Raw genomic sequence first — 24,848 nt, forward strand, 5'->3', positions numbered from 1 at the left:
TGGATAAAGAAAGGGAGAGGAGAGAACAAATTGAATGCTATCATTAGAAACAAAAACACATCTCATAAACTTAATGCCAGGGAATCGAAGATAGAAAGTTTTTGTTAAACTGAAAGCTGCAACATTCTAGACTCAACCGCATGCTTGTTAGATTTAAGGAAGGCTGGATTCAACTGTGAGAGAAAAACAAACACAAAATAAGATGTCTGAAATGATAGAAGCATATCCTTGAAGAGTATTTGTAAAAGTCAACATGTAATCTGGTATTTCATAGTACTTTTTTATTCTCTAGGCATACAATACCCCACTTTCCTTCCCCTGATAAGAAGATACATATTTGGTCTTTGCACCTTGTTGGTTTGAAAGCCTAGACCCCTCTCCCCATGAAGTACATCCCTGAGCATGTTACAGGGGCCCTTGACAACAGGCTGAAATACCTTAAGCACAAGATGAAGCCCCAGCAGATAAGGGTGGGAAAAAACAGTGATGACTTAAGTCACTGGGAATGCTGATGAAATGAGACTCTTGTAGATACAGCAAAGTCCAAAAAAAAAATCATACAAAAGCCTGCATCTGTCCCCTAGCACTTTGAATTCAAGCAAGTGAAGATACTCTCTCTTGTACATGTGGTCACTGCAAGGTGGCAGCAATATAATCTCAAGTGTCCACATTCACTCCTCCCTAAGTACAAACAAGTCTATATAAGCAATGTACCCCTCAAATTCATACCAAAAGTTAGTCACTGATGAGTCCCTTCCATATTTCTATGTCAAAAGGCTTCTAAAGTTTTCTTTTCTTTATAAATTACTATTTACATAGGTTCTTAATGTCTTAAGAGGAAGAAAAAGAAATAATGGCATTAAAGGACCAATAATCTTTATGATAAAAATAAAACTGTGAATATAAGCTTAAAATAAAATTACCTAAGACCTTACTCATTGAGGTTAAAAGCAAACTGTTGCAGTAAATATGTCTATTAGCACCCCAAAATAACTACTAATTCCTGTGTGGATAAATAATGACAGATAATGTGGAAAAAATCCATTTTGACATAAAAATTTTTCTAGAACTCACTATAGGAAGTACTAGGATTGAAACACAAGTTAATAACACACAAGCCTTGCTAACCTTAAGGAGCATAAAGTCTGGCATAGAGATTTCAGGGATTTAGAATTTACTTTGCTGACAGAGCATAAGAAGAAAAAAAAGAAGCTAAAACCCAAGGTCCTTACAGTGCAATCTGGCAACATTAAAGTGGAATAGATGCTAAATGGCATTTAATAATATATAATAGCCAACATTTTCTTATAAGATCAGTGATTTCCATAGAAGAATTACTATCTTACTACTAGACAGGAACCACTTTGCTTTCTTCAAAATTTTGAACTTTCTCCAAGACATTTATTGCAACCACCTATATTTACATTTGCAACTAAATTTGTGAGTTTCCATTTCTATCATCTCAGGTTTGTTGCATAGATTACATTGCTACATGAGTCCTCTTTGCTTAAGCATCCCGAAGGCATATGTTTTAGTGAAAAATAACAGTTAAATGCATTACTACAATAACTAGCAGCAGCCATAAACCACTAACAGAATATCTAAAATATTGCAAGTTTTATCCATTGTTTAGAAGACAGTCATTTAAGAAGACAGGGGTTGTTTCAGGTGAAATGAAATCTTTAGTGTAGAGTGTCAAGGTGGAGAACAACTAGGAAGAAAACAGGCAGGTTGAGAGATAGCTCCAGAATAGTCAACCCTACCACTGGGGTCATGCTGACATAAAAAGTCATATTCAATTCATTACACCATCTGGGCCACACTCTATTTAAAGGAAGGTCTTCTGTGTTCATTATCCCTGTTTTTGGCCTCCACCACTACCCATATGCCAGTGACTCCTCACTCTGGATCCCTCTTGAACACTTCCAGTTAGATGTCCTACTAGTACCTCAAACTTCACATATTCAAAACAAACTGAGTACTTTCTGGTCAAAACCTGCTCCTTCTCCTCTCCCCAGTTCTCATAAATGCCACCCAGTTGTTCCAGTTAGAAAACTGAAAGCCATTCTACATGTATCCTCCTATACTGAATTTGTCAGCAAGACAAGACAATTCTGCCTGAATCTCCAGTGAAGTCCCTTCCTTCCATATCCCCTGATACAGTGCTTGAAAGACACTCAACGTCTCTTATTTAGATTATATAAAATAATCCACATAAATGGTTGAACAAATACTTATACACAGCAAGCATTCAAATGTTAGTCTTTATAAAAACTATTTTTGGAGACAGTATGGCAATGTAATTAAGATTACTATTTGCAGTCATTCAGTCTTTGTTAAAATCTTTTTTCTACCATATACCATCTGTGTGATCTTAGGCAAATTACCTAGCTACCCTAAAACTCATTTTTACAAAGTGTATATTACTAAGAAATAACAGTACATGCCATAGGTTGCAGTGAGAATTATATGAAATTACATAATTAAAGTTTATTCAGTGTCTGGCACATAAGAGCTCAATAAATGCTGGCTATTATTACTGTGCTAGACTTCTAAGTTTCCTTGGAGTTTCATTTCCTCTAGCCTGAATTCCACATAACCACAATAATTATTTTTCTAAAATGCTAATCTGGTAATGTGACTCATTCCCTTGCCTATAATAATGCAGTCACACCCTTCCCCACTGACAGAATAAACTCCTAGTATAATACATAAGCCCCTCTTTGTACAAATGCTACCTATTTTTCCAAGTCTCATGCAGCTCAGTTTCCTGCTTGCCATTCACTAATCTATTTGTTCCCTAAAGAGCTCATGCTCCCTCCTGAATCCTGAGTTTTTGTACATGTAGCTTCTTCTTCCTGGAAAGTCCTTCCACCATCAACCTCTCTTTGGTATAACTTATAACCTGATGACCAGGTATTTTCCCTTCCTTGGTCCATTCAAGTTTAAATTCCCAGGAAAGACCATTCCTGACCTGATATCCTATCCCTTAGGTGGAATGAGGGGTTTGATCTCTGTCATGATAGCACATGTGTGGACAGAGCTGACTCCATTTTGAAAAGCTGAGTCCAGCTTCAAGCTAATACACCAGCTTAACTTCTGAGTGAACAAACCCAGACCTTTAACCACTGAGTAGACTCTGGAATGTGTACAGAGATTTCCAGCTAGTCACAGAGTTTCCATTATTTCTTCTTCTGGGGCAAGGAGCTCTAGATGTTATCTACCTCATTATTTCACCCTGACCCCAGGGCCTTCCCATGTCTGGTCTTCCCCTGACTATCCACACACTGATCAAGAAGGTGAAAGATGGGGAAAAAAAAAGAAGGTGAAAGATGGACGTCCAACCAAGATGGTGTAGATAGATACACTTTGCCTCCTCGCACAAGCAAAGGAAGGACAACAACAAATTTAAAAACAAAAATCAACCAGAGCTGCCTAAAAAATAAAATTGTATGGAAATCTGACAACCAAGGAGTTAAAGAAGTAATAATTCATCCAGACAAGGAGGAGGGGCAGAGAGAGGCAGCCCAGCAGAGAGGATTCCAGATAATGGCTGGAGGACCAGGTGAGGCAGCAGCTGGCAAGGCAGGTGTTCCCATATTTGTTTGCAGATAAACCAGGAGGAACAACTTGGGAGCAAGACAGACCATGCAACCCAGGGTTACAGTGTGGAGAAATAAAGCGACAAAACCTCTGACTGAGAAAAACCTGTGGGGGTTGTGGTGGTGGGAGAAAATCCCAACCTCACAGGAGAGTTCACTGGAGAGACCCACAGGGTACTAGAATGTACACAGCCCAAACACCTGGGAATCAGCACCAGAAGGACCCAATTTGATTGTGGATAGCAGAGGAAGTGACTGAAAGCTGGCTGAGTGCCAAGCAAGTGCCATGGTTCTCTCTTGGACCCCTCACCCACATACAGTGCCACAATACCTGGGTTGCCCCACCCTGGTGAATACCTAAGGCTCTGCCCCTTACTATGTAACAGGTGAACTGAGACCAAAAAAAATATGGCCCACATGAAAGAACAGATCAAGCTCCAGAAAAAATACAACTAAGCAGTGAAAAGATAGCCAACCTACCAGATGCACAGTTTAAAACACTGGTAATCAGGATGCTCACAGAATTGGCTGAGTATAGTCTCAGATTAGAGGAAAAAGTAAAGGCTATGCAAAGTGAAATAAAGATAAATGTACAGGGAACCAATGGTGAAGGGAAGGAAACTGGGACTCACATCAACAGTTTAGACCAGAAAGAAGAAATAAACGCTCAACCAGAACAGAACGAAGAAACAAGAATTCAAAAAAAATGAGGAGAGGCTTAGGAACCTCCAAGACAACTTTAAATGTTCCAACATCCGAATTATAGGGGTACTAGAAGGAGAAGAGGAAGAGGAAGACATTGAAAACTTATTTGAAAACATAATGAAGGAGAACTTCCCTAATCTGGTGAAGGAAATAGACTTCCAGGAAGTCCAGGAAGCTCAGAGAGTCCCAAACAAGTTGGACTCAAGGAAGCACACATCAAGGCACACCATAACTATATTACTCAAGATTAAAGATAAGGACAGAATGTTAGAAGCAGCAAGAGAAAATGAGACAGTTACCTACAAAGGAGTTTCCAAAGACTATCAGCTCATTTCTCAAAAGAAACCTTACAGGCAAGAAGGGGTCTTGGAAAGAAGTATTCAAAGTCATGAAAGGCAAGGACTTACATTGAAGATTACTCTCTCCAGCAAAGATATCATTTACAATGGAAGGGTAGATAAAGTGCTTCCTAGATAAGGTCAAGTTAAAGGAGTTCGTCATTAAGCCCTTATAAAGGCACTTACCTAAGAAAGAGAAGATCAAAAATACGAACAGTAAAATAACAACAAACTCACAACTAGCAACAACTGAACCTAAATAAACAAAAACAAATTAAGCAAACAACTAAAACAGGAACAGATTCACAGAAATAGAGATCACATGGAGGGTTATTAGCAGGGAGGGGGAAGATTAAGGAGAAAAGGTACAGGAAATAAGGAGCATAAATAATAGGTAGAAAATAGACGGGGGAGATTAAGAATAGTATGGTAAATGGAACTTATATATATGACCCATGGACAAGAATTAAGGTCAGGGAATGATGGTGAGAGAAGGGGTGTAGGGCGAAGGGGAATAAAGGGGAAAAATGCAACAACTATAATAGCATGATCAATAAAATATATTTAGAAAAAGGTGAAAGATGCAGAGATCGTAATATCCTATTGCTGCCCAGCATCCATTTTTGCATGTAAGTTCCCCACTAAACTCTCTAAATGAACAAGCTGGATTTGTTTGTTCATTGGTTTCTTGGCCCTTCAGCATCTGGGTACCACTTTGCATACACAGCCTTTTATCAGAACAGCACATCATGCATACTTCTGTTAAAATACATACTACTAAGCATATCTGGCTTTTAGATTATTCTCCCCATCTCTACCACTAGCTCCATGACAGCAACCACTGTGTCTTGTTTATGTCTGCATCTCTATCCCCTAGAACAGTGTTAGTTAGGCCTACCCATAAATGAGGCTCAATGCAATATTTGCTGCTAAAATGAATGAGAGTACCCTCACCAGTGCAGCTCAGTTGGTTAGGCATCGTCCTGCAAAGCAAAACAAAGGTCGCTGGTTGGAGTCCCAGTCAGGGCACATGCCTGGGTTGCAAGTCCAGTCCCCCATCAGGGCATGTGCTAGAGCAGGGATGTCAAACTCATTTTCTTCAGGGGCCACATCAGCCTCATGGTTGCCTTCAAAGGGCCAATATAATTTTAGAACTGTACAAATGTAACTACTCCTTAACTGTTAAGGAGCTGAAATTAACATTCAGCCCCTAGAAGGCAACCAGGAGGCTGATGTGGCTGGCCTCTTGTGAAAATGAATTTGAGAGCCCTGTGCTAGAGGCAATCAATTGATGCCTCTCTCACACATCAATGTTTCACTCCCTCTCTTTCTCCTTCCCTTCCCCTCTCTTTAAGAAGAAGTATATAAAATCATTTTAAAAATAAAATGAATGGGAGTGTAAGATCTACCTTACAAAGCCCAGAAGAAATAATAAATACTTTCAACCTGCTGACAGATGGGGGTGGTGGTGGAGAGACTGAGCAAACAAGCAAAAGAACTCATAGATACAGGCAACAGTATGGTGATGGCAAGGAGGGAGGTGGGGATAGTGGGCAGAGGTAAAAGAGGGTATAGGGGATATGTCATAATGGAAAAAATACAATAAAAATAAACTATTTAAAAAAGACTATACTTAGTATAATTACAGAAGAATATAAATATGTATGCAAGATAATGCATATAGCTTGTCAAGGAATTATTTGTTTATTAAATGATAATTAAATATATCATGTTGGGAATCACCCTGCCTGGTTTCAGAAGATGTAACCCCCCCAATGGCTAACGCTTAGGGAGCGACCTTCAGATCATAAGCCACTAAGGAGACAAAGCATATCTTCCTGGCAGGGGTACTGCTTCTGCTCCTTTTTCTTCACCCTGCCTGGCCCCCAATGCTTGATTGGCTAGCCAATGACAGGTAAGATTCCCCAGGGGGGAAACGACCTAAGACAGGTATGATCATGTGGGAGGCCCCCAGGGAAAAAAACTTGGGGGCTATGGAGAAAGGGGGTAACGGACCCTCGCCCCTCAGCTTTGACAAAGCCTGAGTCCTCATTCTGTCTGCAAGAAGTCCCCTAATCTCTTCGCTGCCTTACTTCCCCTGCCTGACTTAATCCTGAAACAATGACAGGACGGTGCAGCCCTGTGCTGGAAAGGACAGGCTCCCCAGGTGATCATGCCTGAGAAAGAATATGTAAAATCCTGTGAAACCTGCTTTGCTAAGAATGTTCTTTTTTTTTTCCTCTGTCCAACATGTTTAATTAAACTTTTTTTTTCATTTTAATCATTGTTCATGTACAGTTTTCTCCCTTTTACTCCCAATCCAGCCCACCCACCCAACCCTCCCCTCTTCCCTCCCATTACCATCCTCCACCTAGTTTTTGTCCATGTGTCCTTTAAATTTGTTCCTGTAAACCCTTCCCATTCTCCCCTGAAATTCCCTCTTTTCTCCTCTCTGGTCACTGTCAGCCTGTCCTTTATTTCAGTGTCTTTGGTTATATTTTGCTTGTTTCTTTGTTTTGTTGTTTAGGTTTCTGTTAAAGGTGAGATCATATGGTATTTGTCTTTCACTGGTTGGCTTATTTCGCTTAGCATAATGTTTTCCAGCTCCATCCAAGCTGTTGCAAAGGTTAAGAGCTCCTTCTTTCTTTCAGCTGCATAGAATTTCATTGTGTAAATGTACCATAGTTTTTTGATCCATTCATTTACTGATGGGCATCTAGGTTGCTTCCAGAACCTAGCTATTGTAAATTGTGCTGCTGTGAATATTGGAGTGCATAGGTTCTTTTGGATTGGTATTTTAGTGTTCTTAGGATATAGTCCCAGCAGTGGAATTGCTGGGTCAAAAGGCAGATCCATTTTTAGTTTTCTGAGGAAGTTCCATACTGCTTTCCATAGTGGTTGTACCAGTCTGCAGTCCCACCAACAGTGCACTAGGGTCCCCTTTTCTCCACAACCTCTCCAACACTTGTTGTTTGTTGCTTTGTTTATGATGGCCATTCTGACTGGTGTGAAGTGGTATCTCATTGTGGTTTTGATTTGCATCTCTCTGATAGCTAGCGATACTGAACATCGTTTCATGTGTCTTTGGATTTTCTGTATGCCCTCCTTGGAGAACTGTCCAAGTCCTTTGCCATTTTTTAACTGGGTTCCTTGTCTTCTTAGAGTGTAGTCGTGTAAGTTCTTTATATATTTTGGAGATTAAACCCTTGTCTGAGGTATCATTGGCAAATATGTTTTCCCATACAGTTGGTTCTCTTTTTATTTTGATACTGTTTTCTTTAGCTGTGCAGAGCTTTTGATTTTGATGAGTTCTCATTTGTTTAATCTTTCCTTTATGTCCCTTGCTCCAGGGGACATGCCAGTAAAAAAGTTTCTGCGTGAAATGTCTGAGATTTTCCTACCTATGTTCTCCTCTAGGACTTTAATGGTGTCACATTTTATATTTAAGTCTTTTATCCATCTTGAATTTATTTTTGTATAAGGTGTAAGTTGGTGCTTGAGTTTCATTTTTTTTGCATGTAGCTGTCCAGTTCTCCCAACACCATTTGTTGAAGAGGCTACTTTTACTCCATTTTATGTTGTTGCCTCCTTTGTCAAATATTAATTGGCCGTAGAGACTTGGGTTTATTTCTGGCCTCTCTGTTGTGTTCCATTGGTCCATGTGCCTGTTTTTATGCCAGTACCAGGCAGTTTTGATTACAGTGGCCTTGTAGTATAGTTTAGTGTTAGGTATTGTGATCCCTCCTACTTTACTCTTCTTTCTCATAATTGCAGCAGCTATTCGGGGTCGTTTATGATTCTATATAAATTTTTAAAGTGTTTGTTCTATGTCTGTGAAATAAGCCATTGGTACTTTAATAGGTATTGCATTGAATGTGTAAATTGCTTTGGGTACTATGGACATTTTGATTATATAAATTCTTCCAATCCATGAACACGGTACATGTTTCCATTTGTTTGTGTCCTCCTTGATTTCTTTCCTCAACCTTATGTAGTTTTCTGAATACAGGTCTTTTACCTCTTTGGTTAGGTTAATTCCTAGATATTTTATTTTTCTTTTTGCTATTTCAAATGGGATTTTTTTCTTGATTTCTGCTTCTGCTGTTTCATTGTTGGTGTACAGAAATGCCTTTTATTTCTGGATATTGACTTTGTATCCTGCTGTTTTGTCAAATTCATTTATTAGGTCAAGCAGTTTTTTGGTGGAGTCTATAGGATTTTCTATGCACACTATTATGTCATCTGCAAACAGAGACAGTTTTGTTTCCTGCTTTCCGATTTGGATGCCTTTTATTTCTTTTTCTCGTCTGATCGCTGTGGCTAAAACTTCCAGTACTATATTGAATAGAAGTGGTGAAAGTGGACAGCCTTGTCTTGTTCCTGATCTTAGTGGAAAAGATTTTAATTTTTGCCCATTGAGTATGATGTTGGTTGTAACGTCTCTCATATATTGCCTTTATTATATTGAGGAATGCTCCCTCTATTCCCACTTTGCTGAGTATTTTTATCATAAATGGGTGCTGTACCTTATCAAATGCTTTTTCTGCATCTATTGATATGATCATGTGGTTTTTGTCTTTGTTTTTGTTTATGTGATGTATGACATTTACTGATTTGGGAATATTGTACCATCCCTGCATCCCTGGAATGAATCCTACTTGGTCATGGTGTATGATCTTTTTAATGTATTGTTGGATGTGGTTTGCCAGTATTTTGTTGAGGATTTTAGCATCAATGTTCATTAGCGATATTGGCTTGAAGTTTTCTTTCTTTGTTGTGTCTTTATCTGGTTTTGGAATTAGGATGATGTTGGCCTCATACAAAGAGTTTGGGAGTCTCCCATCTTTTTGCATTTTTTGGAATAGTCTGTGAAGGATAGAGGTTAGCTCTCCCTTAAATGCTTTGTAGAATTCTCCTCTGAAACCATCTTGTCCAGGGCTTCTGTGTGTTAGGAGTTTTTTGATTACTGCTTCAATTTCTTTTGCTGTTATTGGTTTGTTCAGGCTTTCTGCTTCTTTTTCATTGAGTTTTGGAAGGTTATATTTTTCTAGAAATTGGTCCATTTCACCTAGGTTTTCAAATTTCTTGGCATACAGTTCTTCGTAATAATTTTTTACAATTCTTTGTATTTCTGTGGTCTCAGTTGTAATCTCTCCTCTTTCATTTCTGATTGTGTTTATTTGGGTCCTCTCTCTTTTTTTCTTGATGAGCCTGCTGAAAGGCTTGTCAATTTTGTTTATCTTTTCAAAGAACCAGCTCCTGGATTCATTGATCCTTAGAATTGTGCTTTTAGTCTCTATGTCATTTAATTCTGCTCTGATCTTTGTTATTTCCTTCCTTCTGCTTGCTTGGGCTGTCTTTGTTGTTGTTCCTTGAGTTCTTGTAGATGTAGGGTTAGGTTGTTTGTTTGAAATGTTTCTAAGAATTTTCTTAATTATATGATAAGGGTCCAAACAGGAACTGAGTTTGTTTTGTAGTCCTTTAGCTAATAGATCCTGACTCAGAATAGGCCCTCAGAGTTCTTTGTTATCTATTGTTTGATCCTTACTGCCTGACAATGATTGATGAGCTTTACCTGTATTCTTGTGCAAATGAACCCAATAAAAGCCTGTTGAGGAAAAAGCTCTTGGCCCTTCTCCTTTGAGAGATCGGCCATCTTTCCTCCCCAAGCAGATCATGTCTTGGTAGACTTATTCTCATCTGTGTAGGCTGGGTTGGGGAGGGCCTGCAGGGAGAAACCCCACCCCCCACAATATCATATACATTTGTTCGAATATGCTAATATAAATTATATTTTAAAACTTAAAAAAAAAGCCTACAAAGGTGAATGCCACCCAGAGATTAATGATGATGAGTAGAGCTCATTTAACCCAATGGGTGAAAGTAATTTAAACATGTATCTCTTTCATGGAGTACTCAACATCATTCAATCAATAGAACATGATTGGAGGAAAAGCTGATATAAGGTCCTTTATCCTTCCAATGGAGATGTGGCCATTAGAGGTAGAATGAAAGGTTGCTTTGGTTACCCACCCAAGGTCTCTCTGGAGCTAACATTTCACTCAGTGGATTCTCCTTCTACAGCACAGTAAGGAAAAGAATTACTCCAGTGTTTTTAAATAGCATTCTCCATACTAAAGCAGTAAAATAGTCTAAAATATGCAGATTTGGGGAAAGAGATCCAATTTACTTATTCATTCAACAAATGTTTCCACTTTTTAAAAAATCAGCTAACATAGAAAAAATCCTGTGTTTGACACAATATATTACTTCTTATGTTCAAATCCTAAATTAATAATCAATCAAAAATACCAAGAGTGCCTCTATTTTCTGACTGGATTATTATAAATAATAAATACTTAAGGTTAATTTTTTTTAGTGCAGTTAAATATAAACTCTATGAGTTTATGGAAGTTAAATTCTCTAAGCTTTACTTCTTTGCAAATTTAAAATAAGGCTAATATCATTTATCATATAGCTGTGTTGGGTGGTTACAAAGAGGGAATATGCCTAAAACACTTAGCATACAGACTAGCACATACTAAATGCTCATTAAAAAGTAATAGTGATAAGTTGTCATTACTCCATTGTGTAAATGAACTTTAATTTGTGAAAATACTCCCTACCAATGGTCACAGAGTTCAAAAGCAGTATAAGAGACAGTGGATAAAAGCAGGGCCTTAGGAGATACACAGACCAGAGTATACATGGATGTATACTCAGGGCCTGGAGGCCCTGTTGTTTATGAGGTATATGACCTTGGACAAGCTATTTAACTTCTCTGTACCTTGCTTTCCTTATGTATAAAGTAAAGATTATAAAGCAACTACCTCATAGAGTTATCATTAAAATTATATGCCTTGTATATAGAATTTAAATACATTTTAATTTAAAAATCAGTGTCAGCTTCCAGTCAATATGGCAGAGTAGGTAAACATGGTGCTGGCCTCCTCCCATGACCACATCAAAATTACAACTAAACTATAAGAACAACCATCATTCAGAATTGCCTGAAATCTAGCTAACCAGAAATCATATACCTAAGGATATACAGAAGAAGAAACCATGTCAAGACTGATAAGAGGAAGGGAGACATGAAATAAGCTGGTCCCATACAGTATGTGGCAATTAAAAATTGGGAAAAATATCTAGGCTGCTGGGGTACCCCCTGAAGAACAAGATGTCCCAGGCCCAAATTAGGACCCATAGCCCATGGCTCCAATGCCAGGAAGATAAAGTTCCCCATAACTCCTGGCTGTGAAAACCAGCAAGGATTGTGGCTCAGTAAGAAAAAGGATTTTGGAGTCCCAGTCTTCCCCCTTAAAGGGCCCACACAAATTTACTTGGACTAACTCATTCTGAGCTCCAGTGTTGAGGCAAGTGTTCAAAAGGCTCCAGGGACACGTGGGGAGGAATGGAATTGTCTGGCTTTGGGGTGAGAGGTGGAGGGGCAGCTTTCTCCCAGACAGAAGTGCTGGCAGTGGCCATTATTCCTTTGCTGAGTACATCCCATGCATGTGCAGTTTGGCGTCATATCCAAGTCTCCATGAACCTGCCTGACACTGTTCACCCTGCCCTGGTGATTCCCTGAGACCCCACCCTACCCAACTAGCAGGCCCACCCAAGCCACTTCCTGTAGCTTTTCCATACAAACAGCCTGTCCAAGCTCATGTTGCAGACTTTCCTAAATTATCTCAATTTGCAAACCCCAAACAAGCAGTGTCCAGCCTCAGCATGCCCCAAATTTATTGCTAAGAGGCCCCAGGCCCATACTAGCCATGGCGGGACTAAGTGTGCAGCTTGGCCACTCTTAGGTACCAGGAAAAGTAGCAAGCTGTAGATCACTCTGTAGCAAATGACAGGTGGTCCTAGACAGGGAACAAGCAGCCTGCACCTCTGAGAGGCCCAGAGTCAGCATACTGGTGGCCAACTATAAAACATGCTAGAGTACAACCCAACCACTGCCATGAAAGACACACACAAACTGCAGGCACCAGAGCTGAAGAACCAAGTTTTGCTTTGTGGGTTGGGCCCCTGAACAGCAGTTACTCCACTGTAGTTGCAGCTAGTCGTAGTAGACAATAGGCCTGGAAGTCATTGACATGTTGAGAGCGACAAAGGTTCAAATATAACAGGTCAGTGCACATGTGGGGCACACCTGGAGCATCTGGCTTGAGTGAATGGGAAGGCTGAACCTACAGGACACCTACTACATAAGACCACTCTACCAAGACTGGGAGACATAGCAGATCTACTTAATACATAGAAACAAACATAGAGAGGCAGCCAAACCGGAAAGACAAAGAAACAGTTACCAAATAAAAGAACAGAAGAAATCTTCAGAAAAAAAGAATTAAATAAAATGGAGACAAACTACCAGATAGAGTTCAAAACACTGAAATTTAAAATATTGACTATATTATACTCAATGAACTTAGAACTCCAAGAGCATAATAAAGGTCATAGCACTCTGGCTAGGTGGCTCAGTTGGCTGGAGTGTTGTCCTGTACACCAAAAGGTTGTGGGTTCAACTCACAGTCAGGACACATACCTAGGTTGCAGGTTTGACCCCTGGTCAGGAAGTATACAGGAAGCAAGAGATTGATGCTTTCTCATATCAATGTTTATCAAATTAATGTTCCTCTCTCCCCACCTCATTCTCTCTCTCAAATCAATAAACATATCCTTGGGTGAAGATTAAAAATGTAACAGTAAAGAGGTTATAGAAACCATAAAAAAGAACTAGTCAGAAATGGAGAATATAATAACAGAAACAAACAATACACTAGAAGAAATCAACAGCAGAGTAGATGAAGAAGAGGATCAAATCAGCAATTTGGAAGACAAAGAAGCAGAAAATACCCAAATAAAGCAGCAAAAATGAAAAAGAATTAAAAAATGAAGACAGTTGAAGGGTCCTCTAGGACAAGATCAAGAGTAACAACATCCGTGTCATAGGGGTACCAGAAAAAAAGAGAAAGAAATTAGAAATCTATCTGAAGAAATAATATCTGAAAACTTCCCTCACTTGAAGGAAATAGATATAAAGTCCAGAAAATGCAGAGTTCCAAAAAAGTTGAATCCAAAAAGGCCCACACCAAGACACAACATAAAATACCAAAGGTAAAAGACAAAAAGAGAATCATAAAATCAGGAAGAGAAGAGCAGTTAGTTACCTACAAGGGAGCTATCATTAGACTGATTTCTCAACACGAACTTTAAGGGCCATAAGGGATTGGCACAAAAATATTCAAAGTGATGAAAAACAAGGACCTATAGCCAAGATTACTCTACCCAGTAAAGCTATCATTTAGAATCAAAGGACAGATAAAGAGCTTCCCAAATAAGAAAAAAAGATAAAGGAGTTCATCACCACTAAATGAGTATTACAAGAATGTTAAAGGCTCTCCTTGAAGTAGAATAAAGAGGAAGAAGAAAAGGAGGAGGTGGAAGAGAAGGAGAATCAAAAATATGAATAATAAACTGGCAATAAGTTCATATATATCATTAATTATTTTAAATGTAAATGGATTAAATGTGCCAATCAAAAGACATAGAGTGGCTAAATTAGTAAGAAAACAAGACCCTTACATATCATGTCTATAAGAGACTCACTTCAGATGGAAAGACACCTATAATCTGAAAGTAAAGGGATGGAAAAGTGTATTTCATGAAAATGGATATAAAACAAAACAAAAAACAATGCTTACACCAGACAAAACAGACTTTAAAACAAAAGCTACAAAAGACAAAGAAGAATCCAGCATTTCCATTTCTGGGTATTTACCCAATGAAATACAGAACACTAAATCAAAAAGATATATGAAATATATAATTTATACACAGATGTGTTCATTGCAGCATTATTTACAATAGCCAAGATATAGAAGGAAGTTAACTGTCCATCAGTGGATGAATGGATATAGAAGTGGTGCATTTATACAATGGAATGTCTTCCATAAAAAAGAATGAAATGTTGCCATCTGCAACAACATGGATCGACCTAGAGAGTATTGTGCTGAGTGAAATAAGTCAGACAGAGAAAGAAAAATGCTATATGATTGCACTTATATGTGGAATCTAAAAATAATAATGATCAGAATAGAAACAGACTCATAGATCCAGAGAACATTCTTGACAATTGCTATATGGGAGGAGGGGTTGAAGGAAATGGGTAAAACAAGTAAAGAAATTAAGAAGTACAGATTGGTAGTTACAAAACAGTCAAAGGAATGTAAAGTATAGCATAGGGAATGTAGTCATTAATATTGTAATTACTATGTATGGTGTCAGATGGGTACCATATTTACCTGGGTGATCACTTTGTCAGTTATATAAATGTCTAACCACTGGATTGTATAACTGAAACTAATATAATAATGTATGTCAACTGTATTAAAAAGTAAAACATTAGTTAAAAACTAATTTCACTAATTTTTATTGTGACTATTTTTTTATTATTAAAATTTTCATTATTTTATTATTTATTGCCTTTTTGTAATAAACTTCACACATTCACATTGAAACACTTAGGATAAATTTTAGAAATGGAAGTGCTGTGTCAAAAAGCATGCCAAACAATGCATTTAAAGGTTTTTAACAAATTGCTCTCCTGGAAAGCTATCCTACCATCAGTGTATGAAAGTGGTTTACGGTTGTTTTTTAAATTTTAATGTCTTTAAAAATTTGAAAGAAAAATGACATCATCTTCCTTTTGGTTTTATTTACTATTCTTTGATTACTCATGAGGAAAAGCATTTTTCAAATTTGTTACCCATCTATAGTTCCTCTTGGCTAATTTTCTTTTAATATGACTATTCATTATCTTTCAAACAACAGATCTTCATTTAGTTTATTTACTGAGTTCTTCATATTTTGGTTCACTTTCACTAAGTGTGTTATCTAAATAATTTTTTAAATATACATATATTCATTTTATATATTTGTGAGATCAACACTCTCAATCTTTACATTTATGTTTTCTGTCTTTGGGTTACCCTGGTAAAGACCTTGTCACCCAAAACTAGAGACTAAGTGTATTGTATTTATCTTATCATTCTAGTATACCTATAGTATACACATATTTAAATTTTTATTATATCTGAAATCAAGGAGAAGGGAGTAGAGTGTGAGGTTAGGAATCTCACTTTTTTCCAAGTGTTTGGTCAGTTTATGGACAGTTTATCCAAGATACCTTGTTAGAGGATCCATTCTCTCCCCACTAATCTCAAAATCTACCTTGTGACCCATCACAGCCATGGGTACACTCAAGTCTGATTCTGTGCTGGGAACTGGATGATGTACAGCAGGTAGAGACAGAACTCTCCTCCCTAATGCTCTCTCCTCTTTTCACCACTGGCCTCATTGCTTTGCCTTTTATGACTGTGACAGAAACCAATGTCAGGGCCTCTCTTTCCCCACACAGCGGCAGGGCTGCATGTGTGGCTGGTCCCTACAAATCACAGACAGTCCAGGGCCATGATTGCAGGGCTGTGATAATTCTCTACACCTGTCTCTGCCACTATTCTTACCCCTTCCAGCTAGAGGGTTTAAGTGTGAGTCTGGGAGTGTTCTCTAGGGACATACTCTCCCTCAGGAGGTAAACCAGCTGCAGCTTTTCTTCAAGTCTCAAGCTTGCTCTAACAACTCTTCCTAGAAAACACTAGCATGTGGGAGGCGCTTATTCCTAGTTTCTGTAGGAGACCATTCTGCATGGCATGGGCCCAGCTCCCAGTGGAAAGCAAGGTCTGATGCACAGAACCCACGCCCACGGATAGGTTCTCCCATGGGGAATCAGGCCTGCAATGTACCTAGATGGCTTTGAGACTTGCTTTTGCTAAAACTCCCTCACCCTGAATTGAGGCAGCAAGTGCTTACTGTAACTTCCTAAAATCCACGCTAAAACTCCCCAGTATGGACTGTAACCAGTTCAACCACTTTACCCTTTGCATTTGCAAATGTCCTTCTTCTGTGATGTGATTAATGGCATCATCTCCTTTGTTTTCTGTAAAAGATAACCACCTAAAGCCAACCTGTACATAGTAAATGAAGACCTTCTTGTAATGTGCCCAGAAAGACAATAAAAGCTCATCAAACCAACGACTGAGGCTTTTGGCTCTTCTTGAGAGCGAAGCCACCCTCCCTTTTTCTCCACAGGACTGGGTAGTCTGTGTGAATGTCTCTCCCCCATCCACAATGTGGCAGACCCCATGAGCTGGGGTCTGCATCAAGTATCCAGCACCAAGGCAGACATATTTTTTCCCTTGTATATTCTGATTATCACTTCAATGGGAATTTGGGAGTGGGTAGACTGAAACACCTCTCATCAAGTACCATCTTCTCAGAAAGCCAAATGGCTCTGTATAATTAACACTCAATCCTGTCACTCATGAATTCCAAGAACAACCTGTACTTGGTAACATGCTATAAACAACTCACACATATTACCTTTGATAGCTGCTAAATATCCTCGGAGTTCTCGCTGAAGTCTGGTACCTTCTGCCTGAAAAACACACAAACAGAGATGTTGAGCATCTTGTCTATATTTTTCATGTGAACATATACAAAGCAGTGAGTCTCAGAATTATTACTGCCAGAGGCTCATTCTTGAAATAACAGAAATATGCAAACACAGACTAAACAAGGTGCCTGTCAGTCTAAATATTTACAGAGATTTTATTCAGCTTAGCAGAAAAGGACACGACAAGTAAAATTTTGCTAAGAAGGGAAACTGTGGCCCATCATACAGGCTCATGTATATTCAAGAGTTAGCAAGTCTCTAAATTTTGACACATGGGTTACGATGGTAGGGAATTGATCACCACCATCCACTATAGTAGCCACTAGCCACAAGTGACTATTCAGTGCTTGCAACATAACCAGTCTAAATAAATACGTACTTGGAGTGCAAAATACAACCTGATTTCAAAGACTTTGTACAAAAAATTTCATTAATGTGGCTTACATCAATTGCATGTTACAATGATAATATTTTGGATAATTGAGTTAAATTAATTGTATTACTGAAATTAATTTCACCTGTTACTTTTCACTTTTTTCAATGTGGACACTAGAAAAATTTAAGTTACATATGTGGTTTGAATTATATTTCTGTTGGACATTATCAAAATAGAGATAAAAATGTAAACTTTGACATATGAACCCTACTTTTGGTTTGGATTACCCTTTGAGACTCTGAGGCTCTGAGACTAGGAGTAGATTGCAAGTAGTTTAACCTGGAGTTAACTCAGGAAGTGCCAGTAGGGACATGGAGAAATGAGGCAGGGAAGGAAAGAGAGCCATCACATGGTATATTACCAAGTTAAAACAGTGGGCAACTGACCTTAGTTCCACTGGAGAACTCTAGGAGATAGTGTCTAACCCTATAGATATGCTAACTGGGAGGCAAGGAAGCTGGGACTCATCAACTCCTGACAGGTTTGGTTGAGGCTGCTCCTGGGGGTCATTAATTCCTCCAGTATGACCTCTCAGGGGCAGAGAGGTCTCCAGTAACCAGGAAGAAAAACCCTCAGGCAGAGTCACCCTTGCTGGCAGTCACAACTAAGTCTAGTGGGCTCAGAAAAGGAAGTACTAGTTGCATATGGCTGGGCATCCACAATATGTGCTTTGACACTGTACCTAAAAATATGAAAATATATGTACTTTTAATTGCATATTTATTTAACAAAATTGCAGAGAGCTAGCAAACTGAATGACTTCACCTCCATAATTAATAATATAGCATCTATATTATTACTCTAACTTGATAGTTAATATAGTTAATAATATAGCAACTACAATAGTCATATATAAGTCAACAACCATTTATTAATATTTACCAAAAAGGGGTGGGGGTGAAGGGAAAAATGCCTACTTGCTTAGTGAATTACAATTTAGGAGGGGGACTAAGCTATATAAATAGAAAATTGCAAAATAGATTATATTTAGCTCTGCGATGGCCACGTAAAGTTTTTGGAGTACAAAGTAGATACTCATCATATTTAAAGAGAGAGATTAATATAAAGAAACTCTGAGAAAAAGTGTTTAAGATTGTGCTAAACGTTAGAAGCAATTCTATGAAACTATTTTCCTATATGGTATAGTATACAATATAGTGACATTATTTTTATGAAATATATGTAGAAGTCAGGTAAGGTTTTCTTTATCTGCACTAAGCTCAAGCTATTTTTGTCAGCTCTATAAACTCAGGCACTACTAGATAAAACTAAGGGTTAATTTATTTGCTGGCACATAATTCATTTGCTGGCACATAATGAAGTAAGAATACTAAGAAGATATTTTTAGATATAAGAGTGGAAGAAAGTTCATATTATACTTTCTTCCACTCTTATATAGATGAGTGCAATTTAAGTAGGTAAATGGAGTCAATTTAAATAACTTTCTTCCTTTCTAAATATTAAAATTCTTAATTTTCCCCATGAGTGTTATAAATCATTTGGTAAAAACCATATTAAATTTCACCTAAATTATGCCTGAATCAAAAAGGTAAAGCACTCATGAGAGAAGCTTTCACCTAGAATATGCCATAGAGTAGTTCTGCACAAAATCTATTGCACAATAAAGTTTTCCTAACATCATTATTCTGTGTGAATCACAAGATGTTTTAAGTTTGAAATACGTTCACTTTTTTTTGCTTTTTTGTTATATTTTATTGTATTTTTTCCATAACCATTCAGTTCTTTTATAGCCCTGCTCCCATTTCACTGAAGTTTGTTCCAAATTCCTCTGAAAATTATCACTTTGGTAATGCAGCCTTGAACGTTGTGTGTGTGTATACAGAAAGAGATGAAAAATTTTACATCCTTGAGACTACATGCATGTATTTTCCCTTCTTACAAGGTAAGATAAAATTATTATTCTGATTCCTGGTCAAACTCTTCTTGGGGCCTAGAGTAACACAAGAGCAAGTGCATATACTATAATTAAGTTGTCTGATTCCTACCCCACTCATTCTCCTCTTTGGACAAGATCAAAGAAGAATTTGTCACATACAAAATTCCTCACCCTAGTGAATAGTATAATAATGTTGCTCTGGTATAAGAAGGTATTTATTTATTTTTGACTGAATCATTTATCAGTGTCAGGAACTGCTGTTTCTCCAGCCCAGATGGTCCCACAGATCCCACTTTCTTCCCATACAGCCAAGGGAGTAGGCCTGCTTTTCCTTCCTCAATAAAACTACTCCTACCCACTCCCTCCCTTGGGTGTCACATTCTTGCAGGACTGAGGAAAAGGAAGAAATCTTCCCAGTTCCCTGCTTCACAGCTATTCTGGAAAACAAGGCAGAGTCATTTTGGGTTTCATCATGGAGATAGGAAAAATTCACAGCCATGTAAAAAGGTATACATGATTTTAAAACCTTATGAAGATCTGCAAATCACTACCTGTATTCAAAAAATCCCTTTATTCCCTTGCTGAGTAGTACCTCAAGGCTGTTGTTTTCTTCCCTTATTCCTGAGGACTGCTCATGATATCCCCCTAAGGATCAGAGTGAAGATTAAAATCTAACTAGTCAGAGAAAGAATGCAGAAGGCATGTCATCATGGGAAGGATTCAAGTATCTCTGTTATTAAATACAAACAAATCGCATTACATTCTTAAGTAAATATGTTTCCAAATTATTTTATACCAGATTGGTCCTCAGTAGCACCGATTCCTTTTATTATTATTAGTAGTAGTAGTAGTAGTGGTGGTGGTGGTGGTAGTAGTAGTAGTAGTAGTAGTAGTAGTAGTAGTAGTAGTAGATCTTGGGATCATGGTGGGGTGGGGAAAAGTGGGTGGGTTCCCATACTTGCTGAGGTCCAGGACAGTTCTCATTTGTAAGCCTCTCTTGAGAATCTGGGACAGCACCCAGATACATGTGTGGCTAACTTTTTAAAGATTTAATGTATATAGTGTCAAAGGACCAGCTATAAATGTGACCTCATCAAAGTTTCCCATTACACTCAGGTAAGAGCATACAAGAGTAGAATTACAGACAGATTTCCTCCGAGGGGATCCAATTTCCTGATAAGAAGAGCTGCAGTAGATCTGACACACAAAAGAGCTATGGCAAAATAAAGTTAAAAAATAAAAAAAAAGAGCTATGACAAACCTCCTCTAGTATTAGGAGCAAATACAGGCCTGTTTTAATATGTAATAAATAATACATGGAGATTAATGAACCAAGCTGTTTACTGTTTAGGTACACTAAATTTGGAGGTATTAAAATATACTAATATTAATAAATACTTTATACCTAGGACTTTAGGGGCTAATATAGAAGGTATCATATAACCTTGTTAGATCAGTTACTTCTGCCCAGAAGACATATGCCATACTTGAGGCATTAATTTGAATGAACTGTAGACACCATATATAAAATGATTTAATAATTTCTTCCCCTAGCTGGTGTGGCTCAGTGGATTGAGTTCCAGCCTGCAAATCAAAGGGTCACAGGTTTGACTCCCAGTCTAGGGTACATGTCTTGGTTGTTGGTCAGGTCCCTGTTGGAGGGTGCGTGAAAAGTAACCACACACTGATGTTTCTCTTCCTTTCTTTCTCCCTCTTTTCTCCTCTCTTAATAAATGAATAAATAAATAATCAATCTTTAAAAATTGAATTAATAATTTCTAAAAAATTAAACTCAAGGCAGCAACTGCTGCAAATTCAGGGCACCATGCTCACATAATACCACATCCATGACATTTCTGGGCAGGGGCAGAAACCAAATCTGTGTTGCAAAACCAAATCCAGTGGATTTTATATGTAAGATTACACAGTTCTAGCAAATTATTTTAAGACATTAAGTATTTAATACTTATTGAACAAGCAATAGGTTGTTGAATTGACTTGATAAAATATGGTAAATGTAATTATTTATATTTATAGCTAATTTTTGTTATAAAAATATAGACAAAAACATATACCATACAGACTATTTTTTCATTAACTTGCCTCTCTAACTCAGAAACTGAGAGTTGACATTTATAGAGGGGCTCTGGTAATAGAAAGCCAACAGTACTTGGATATTTACAGATACATATATTTTACAGATATATTATTATTGATAATATAATTTTCTTCTAAGCTTTAAAAATAAGAAACCAGTATATAAATGTACCATAGTTTTATCAAATAGATGAGATTTAATACAGTGATACTCAGTACCTTGATTAACAGTTGACCAATAAGGCATAATATCAGAACCCACTTATGATCAAAGACAATGTGAGGCTGGTGAACACTACAGGCATTCTTGGTTTGGTAAGAAGTAGAGTCCTCCCTGTAACAGGTTCAGGTGCCATTAAATTGGCAAACAAAAGTTTTCAAAGGTAAAAGCAGCAGGGTCTCTAAAATTTCCATTTTTGTTTTGCTTTGAGCTCTTTGTAGTAACAGGTGTTGTCATTAGGAACCCAGAACTGATTTCATAGAAAATTTCTCCATTTTTAAAATTTTATTTTGGCAGATATTAGATCAAAAAATGTAAGACAGGAAATCAGGGTAGATTTCAAAATCCTATTCCTGGGCTGATGGCAGTAGGAGCTGGTGCATGGAAGGAAGTAATTATCAAAGAGACCATAGTGTCCACAATTTTACCCAAGATTCATAACCCAATTTCCAATTATCCCTGCATCATGAATGCAAAGAATACGTACAATATGAAAACCAAGTCAAATATACTTTCTACCTTTTAACAAAACAAAATTAGAAAGCTTGTAGTAATTATATGTACAATTTTTTCCATATATTTCCCTTAAGCCAACTAAACTGAGTTTATACAGATCTCTATTCTAATTTTCAGAGAAGCTAACCCACTCTGTGCAAAGGAATAGAACTGCCTAGTTAGAATCATTAAACTCACCACATCATGCAGGCTGCACACAACTTGAAGATGTGCTTTATTTTCTTTAGGCAACTAAAATTATGACCCTTGAAAAACCATTCAAGTTTTTTTTTCCTTTTGTGTATGTATGAAGAGACTTGACTATTAAGGTACATTAGGGACATTATACAAAATCTTTTAAACTTTTTCCTAAATACCTAGAGTACAGTATTGACTATAGTGAGATAGGGACTGACCCAGAAATTAAAGGAAACCGCACAGGCATCCCACTCAGACAATATTTCTTTATGAGGCTTGTTGTTCAGTGTCCCCTTCTGTGGGCATAGATGCCAGATCTATCTGTAATGTTCTTTCATGTCCAAATTAGACAGGATGTAAAAGTCTTGGAAAAACAACTATGACATCAAGCTTCAGAGATGCATTGTTGAAAGGAAGAAGTGTTTAGCCTCTCATTACTCTAGTCATAATATTATATCCAGAAGGTTTCTGAAACTGCTGTTTTTGATGTATGTATTAGTTTGGTAGGGCTGCTATAACAAAATGCCAGAGAATCAGTGGCTGAAAAAAGAAGAATTTATTTCCTCACAGCTCTGGAGGTTAGAATCCAAGGTAAAAGTATTGGTAGGTTTGGATTTGCCTGAGGCCTCTCTCCTTGGCTTGGAGACAGCCTCTTTCTCACTGTGTTTTCACATGGGCTTTTTTTCTGTTTGTGGTCATCCCCCGTCTCTCCTACTTCTTATGAGGACATCAACCATATTGGATTATAAACCATCCATATGGCCTCATTTGATCTTAATTACCTCTTTACTGGACCTATTTCCAAATACAGTCACATTCTGAGATATACTACTAAGGTGTACTGGAGGTTAGTTAGAACTTCAATATATTGGTTAAGGAGGGACAGAATTCTGTCCTAATACTGTCCTTGAGGCTAGCCTTTAATATGGAAATATAATAACAAAGTATAACACTAAGTCGTCCCTTTGTTCAGGACAATGTCCTAAGTGTCACAGATCTATTAACCCATAATTTTCACAATAGTTCTATGACATTGGCATATTCTTACAAATGGGAAAATGTTGGGAACCGCCCTGCCTGGTTTCATAAGCTGTAACCCCTGCAAGGCTAAGGCTGCGGGGAGCGACTTTGGGACCATAAGCCACTAAGGAGACAAAGCTTATCTCCTTGGCAGGGGCACTGCCTCCGACAACTTTACTTCACCCTGCCTGGCCCCAACACTTGGTCAGTTAGCCAATGATGAGTAAGACTCCCCAAAGAGTGGAATGACCTAAGACAGACATGATCATGTGGGAGGCCCCCAGGGAAGGACTTGGGGGGGCTACAACAAAAGGGGTTGATGGACCCTCACCCCTCAGCTTTGACAAAGCCTGAGTCCTCATCATGTCTGTGAAAAGTCTCCTAATCTCTTGGCTGCCTTACTTCCCTTGCCTGACTTAAGCCTGAAACAGTGACAGAGGGTGGTGCAGACCTGTGCTAGAAAGAGCGGGTTCCCTGGGCAATCAGACCTAAGAAAGCATATGTAAAATCCTATGAAACCTGCTTTGTTTAGAATGCTCTGAATTAAATGATAAGGGGTGAAGGAAGAAGTGAGTTTGTTCCTCAAAGTTTTATTGCTCTTTAGCTATCAGACCCTGACTCAGAATAGGCCCTCAGAGTTGTTGTCTATTGTTTGATCCTTACTGCCTGACAATGATTAATGAGCTATGACAACAGTAGCTCATTTGTATTCCTGTGCAAAATGAACCTAATGAAAGCCCACTGAGAAAAAGGCTCTTGGCCCTTCTCCTTTGAGAGAGTGGCCACCTTTCCTCCCCAAGCAGATCATGTCTTGGTAGACTTATTCTCATCTGTGGTAGCTGGGGCGGGGGGTGGGGGGCCCTAAGGGTGGAGCCCACCCCACAGGAAAACTGAAGCACAGAAGCTAAGAAATTTGCCCAAAGGTCACGCATCTAGTAGATGGCAAGTAAGTCCTAGAGCCAGGGTATTCTGGGTTATTTAAACCCCATAATCTGCATCAAGAGCCCATATGCTTCACCACTGTCCTCTCTGCTCTCAAAAGCAGGGGTGCCAGCTGCTGATGTACAGGGCTGCCCAAGCAGAACCAACTGTTGATGAGTGAGAATAATTTAACTAGAGCCATCATTCTCTGTGCTCGCATGATGCAATTCTAATCCATAAGTAAAAATACCAGTTGTTCACCTGTTTAACTCAAAAACTCATGATTCCCGAGTATATTACATGTGATTGATATAGCACAGTGGTTAAGTTGGTGGGTTCTAGGACTGCACTGCCTGGCTTTAAAATCTGAGCTCTCCTACCTCTAAGTATGTGACTTAA

The 24,848-nt window shown here is 38.2% G+C and overlaps 1 protein-coding gene across 5 annotated transcripts in view; it reads right to left on the reverse strand.

Annotated features, from left to right (window-relative positions):
• Positions 1-24,848, reverse strand: part of AMPH (amphiphysin) — a 284,998-nt gene that overhangs the window by 105,392 nt on the left and 154,758 nt on the right. For all 5 annotated transcript variants that reach the window (XM_045828637.1, XM_045828635.1, XM_045828634.1 and 2 more), the window contains exon 3: positions 17,093-17,147. In XM_045828637.1, coding sequence (XP_045684593.1) covers positions 17,093-17,147 — 55 coding nt within the window. The remainder of the gene's footprint in view (positions 1-17,092; positions 17,148-24,848) is intronic.

This window comes from Phyllostomus hastatus, unplaced genomic scaffold (genome assembly GCF_019186645.2).
Source record: "Phyllostomus hastatus isolate PE091 unplaced genomic scaffold, TTU_PhHast_1.1 phas_scaffold_78, whole genome shotgun sequence".
Taxonomy (NCBI): Eukaryota; Metazoa; Chordata; class Mammalia; order Chiroptera; family Phyllostomidae; genus Phyllostomus; species Phyllostomus hastatus.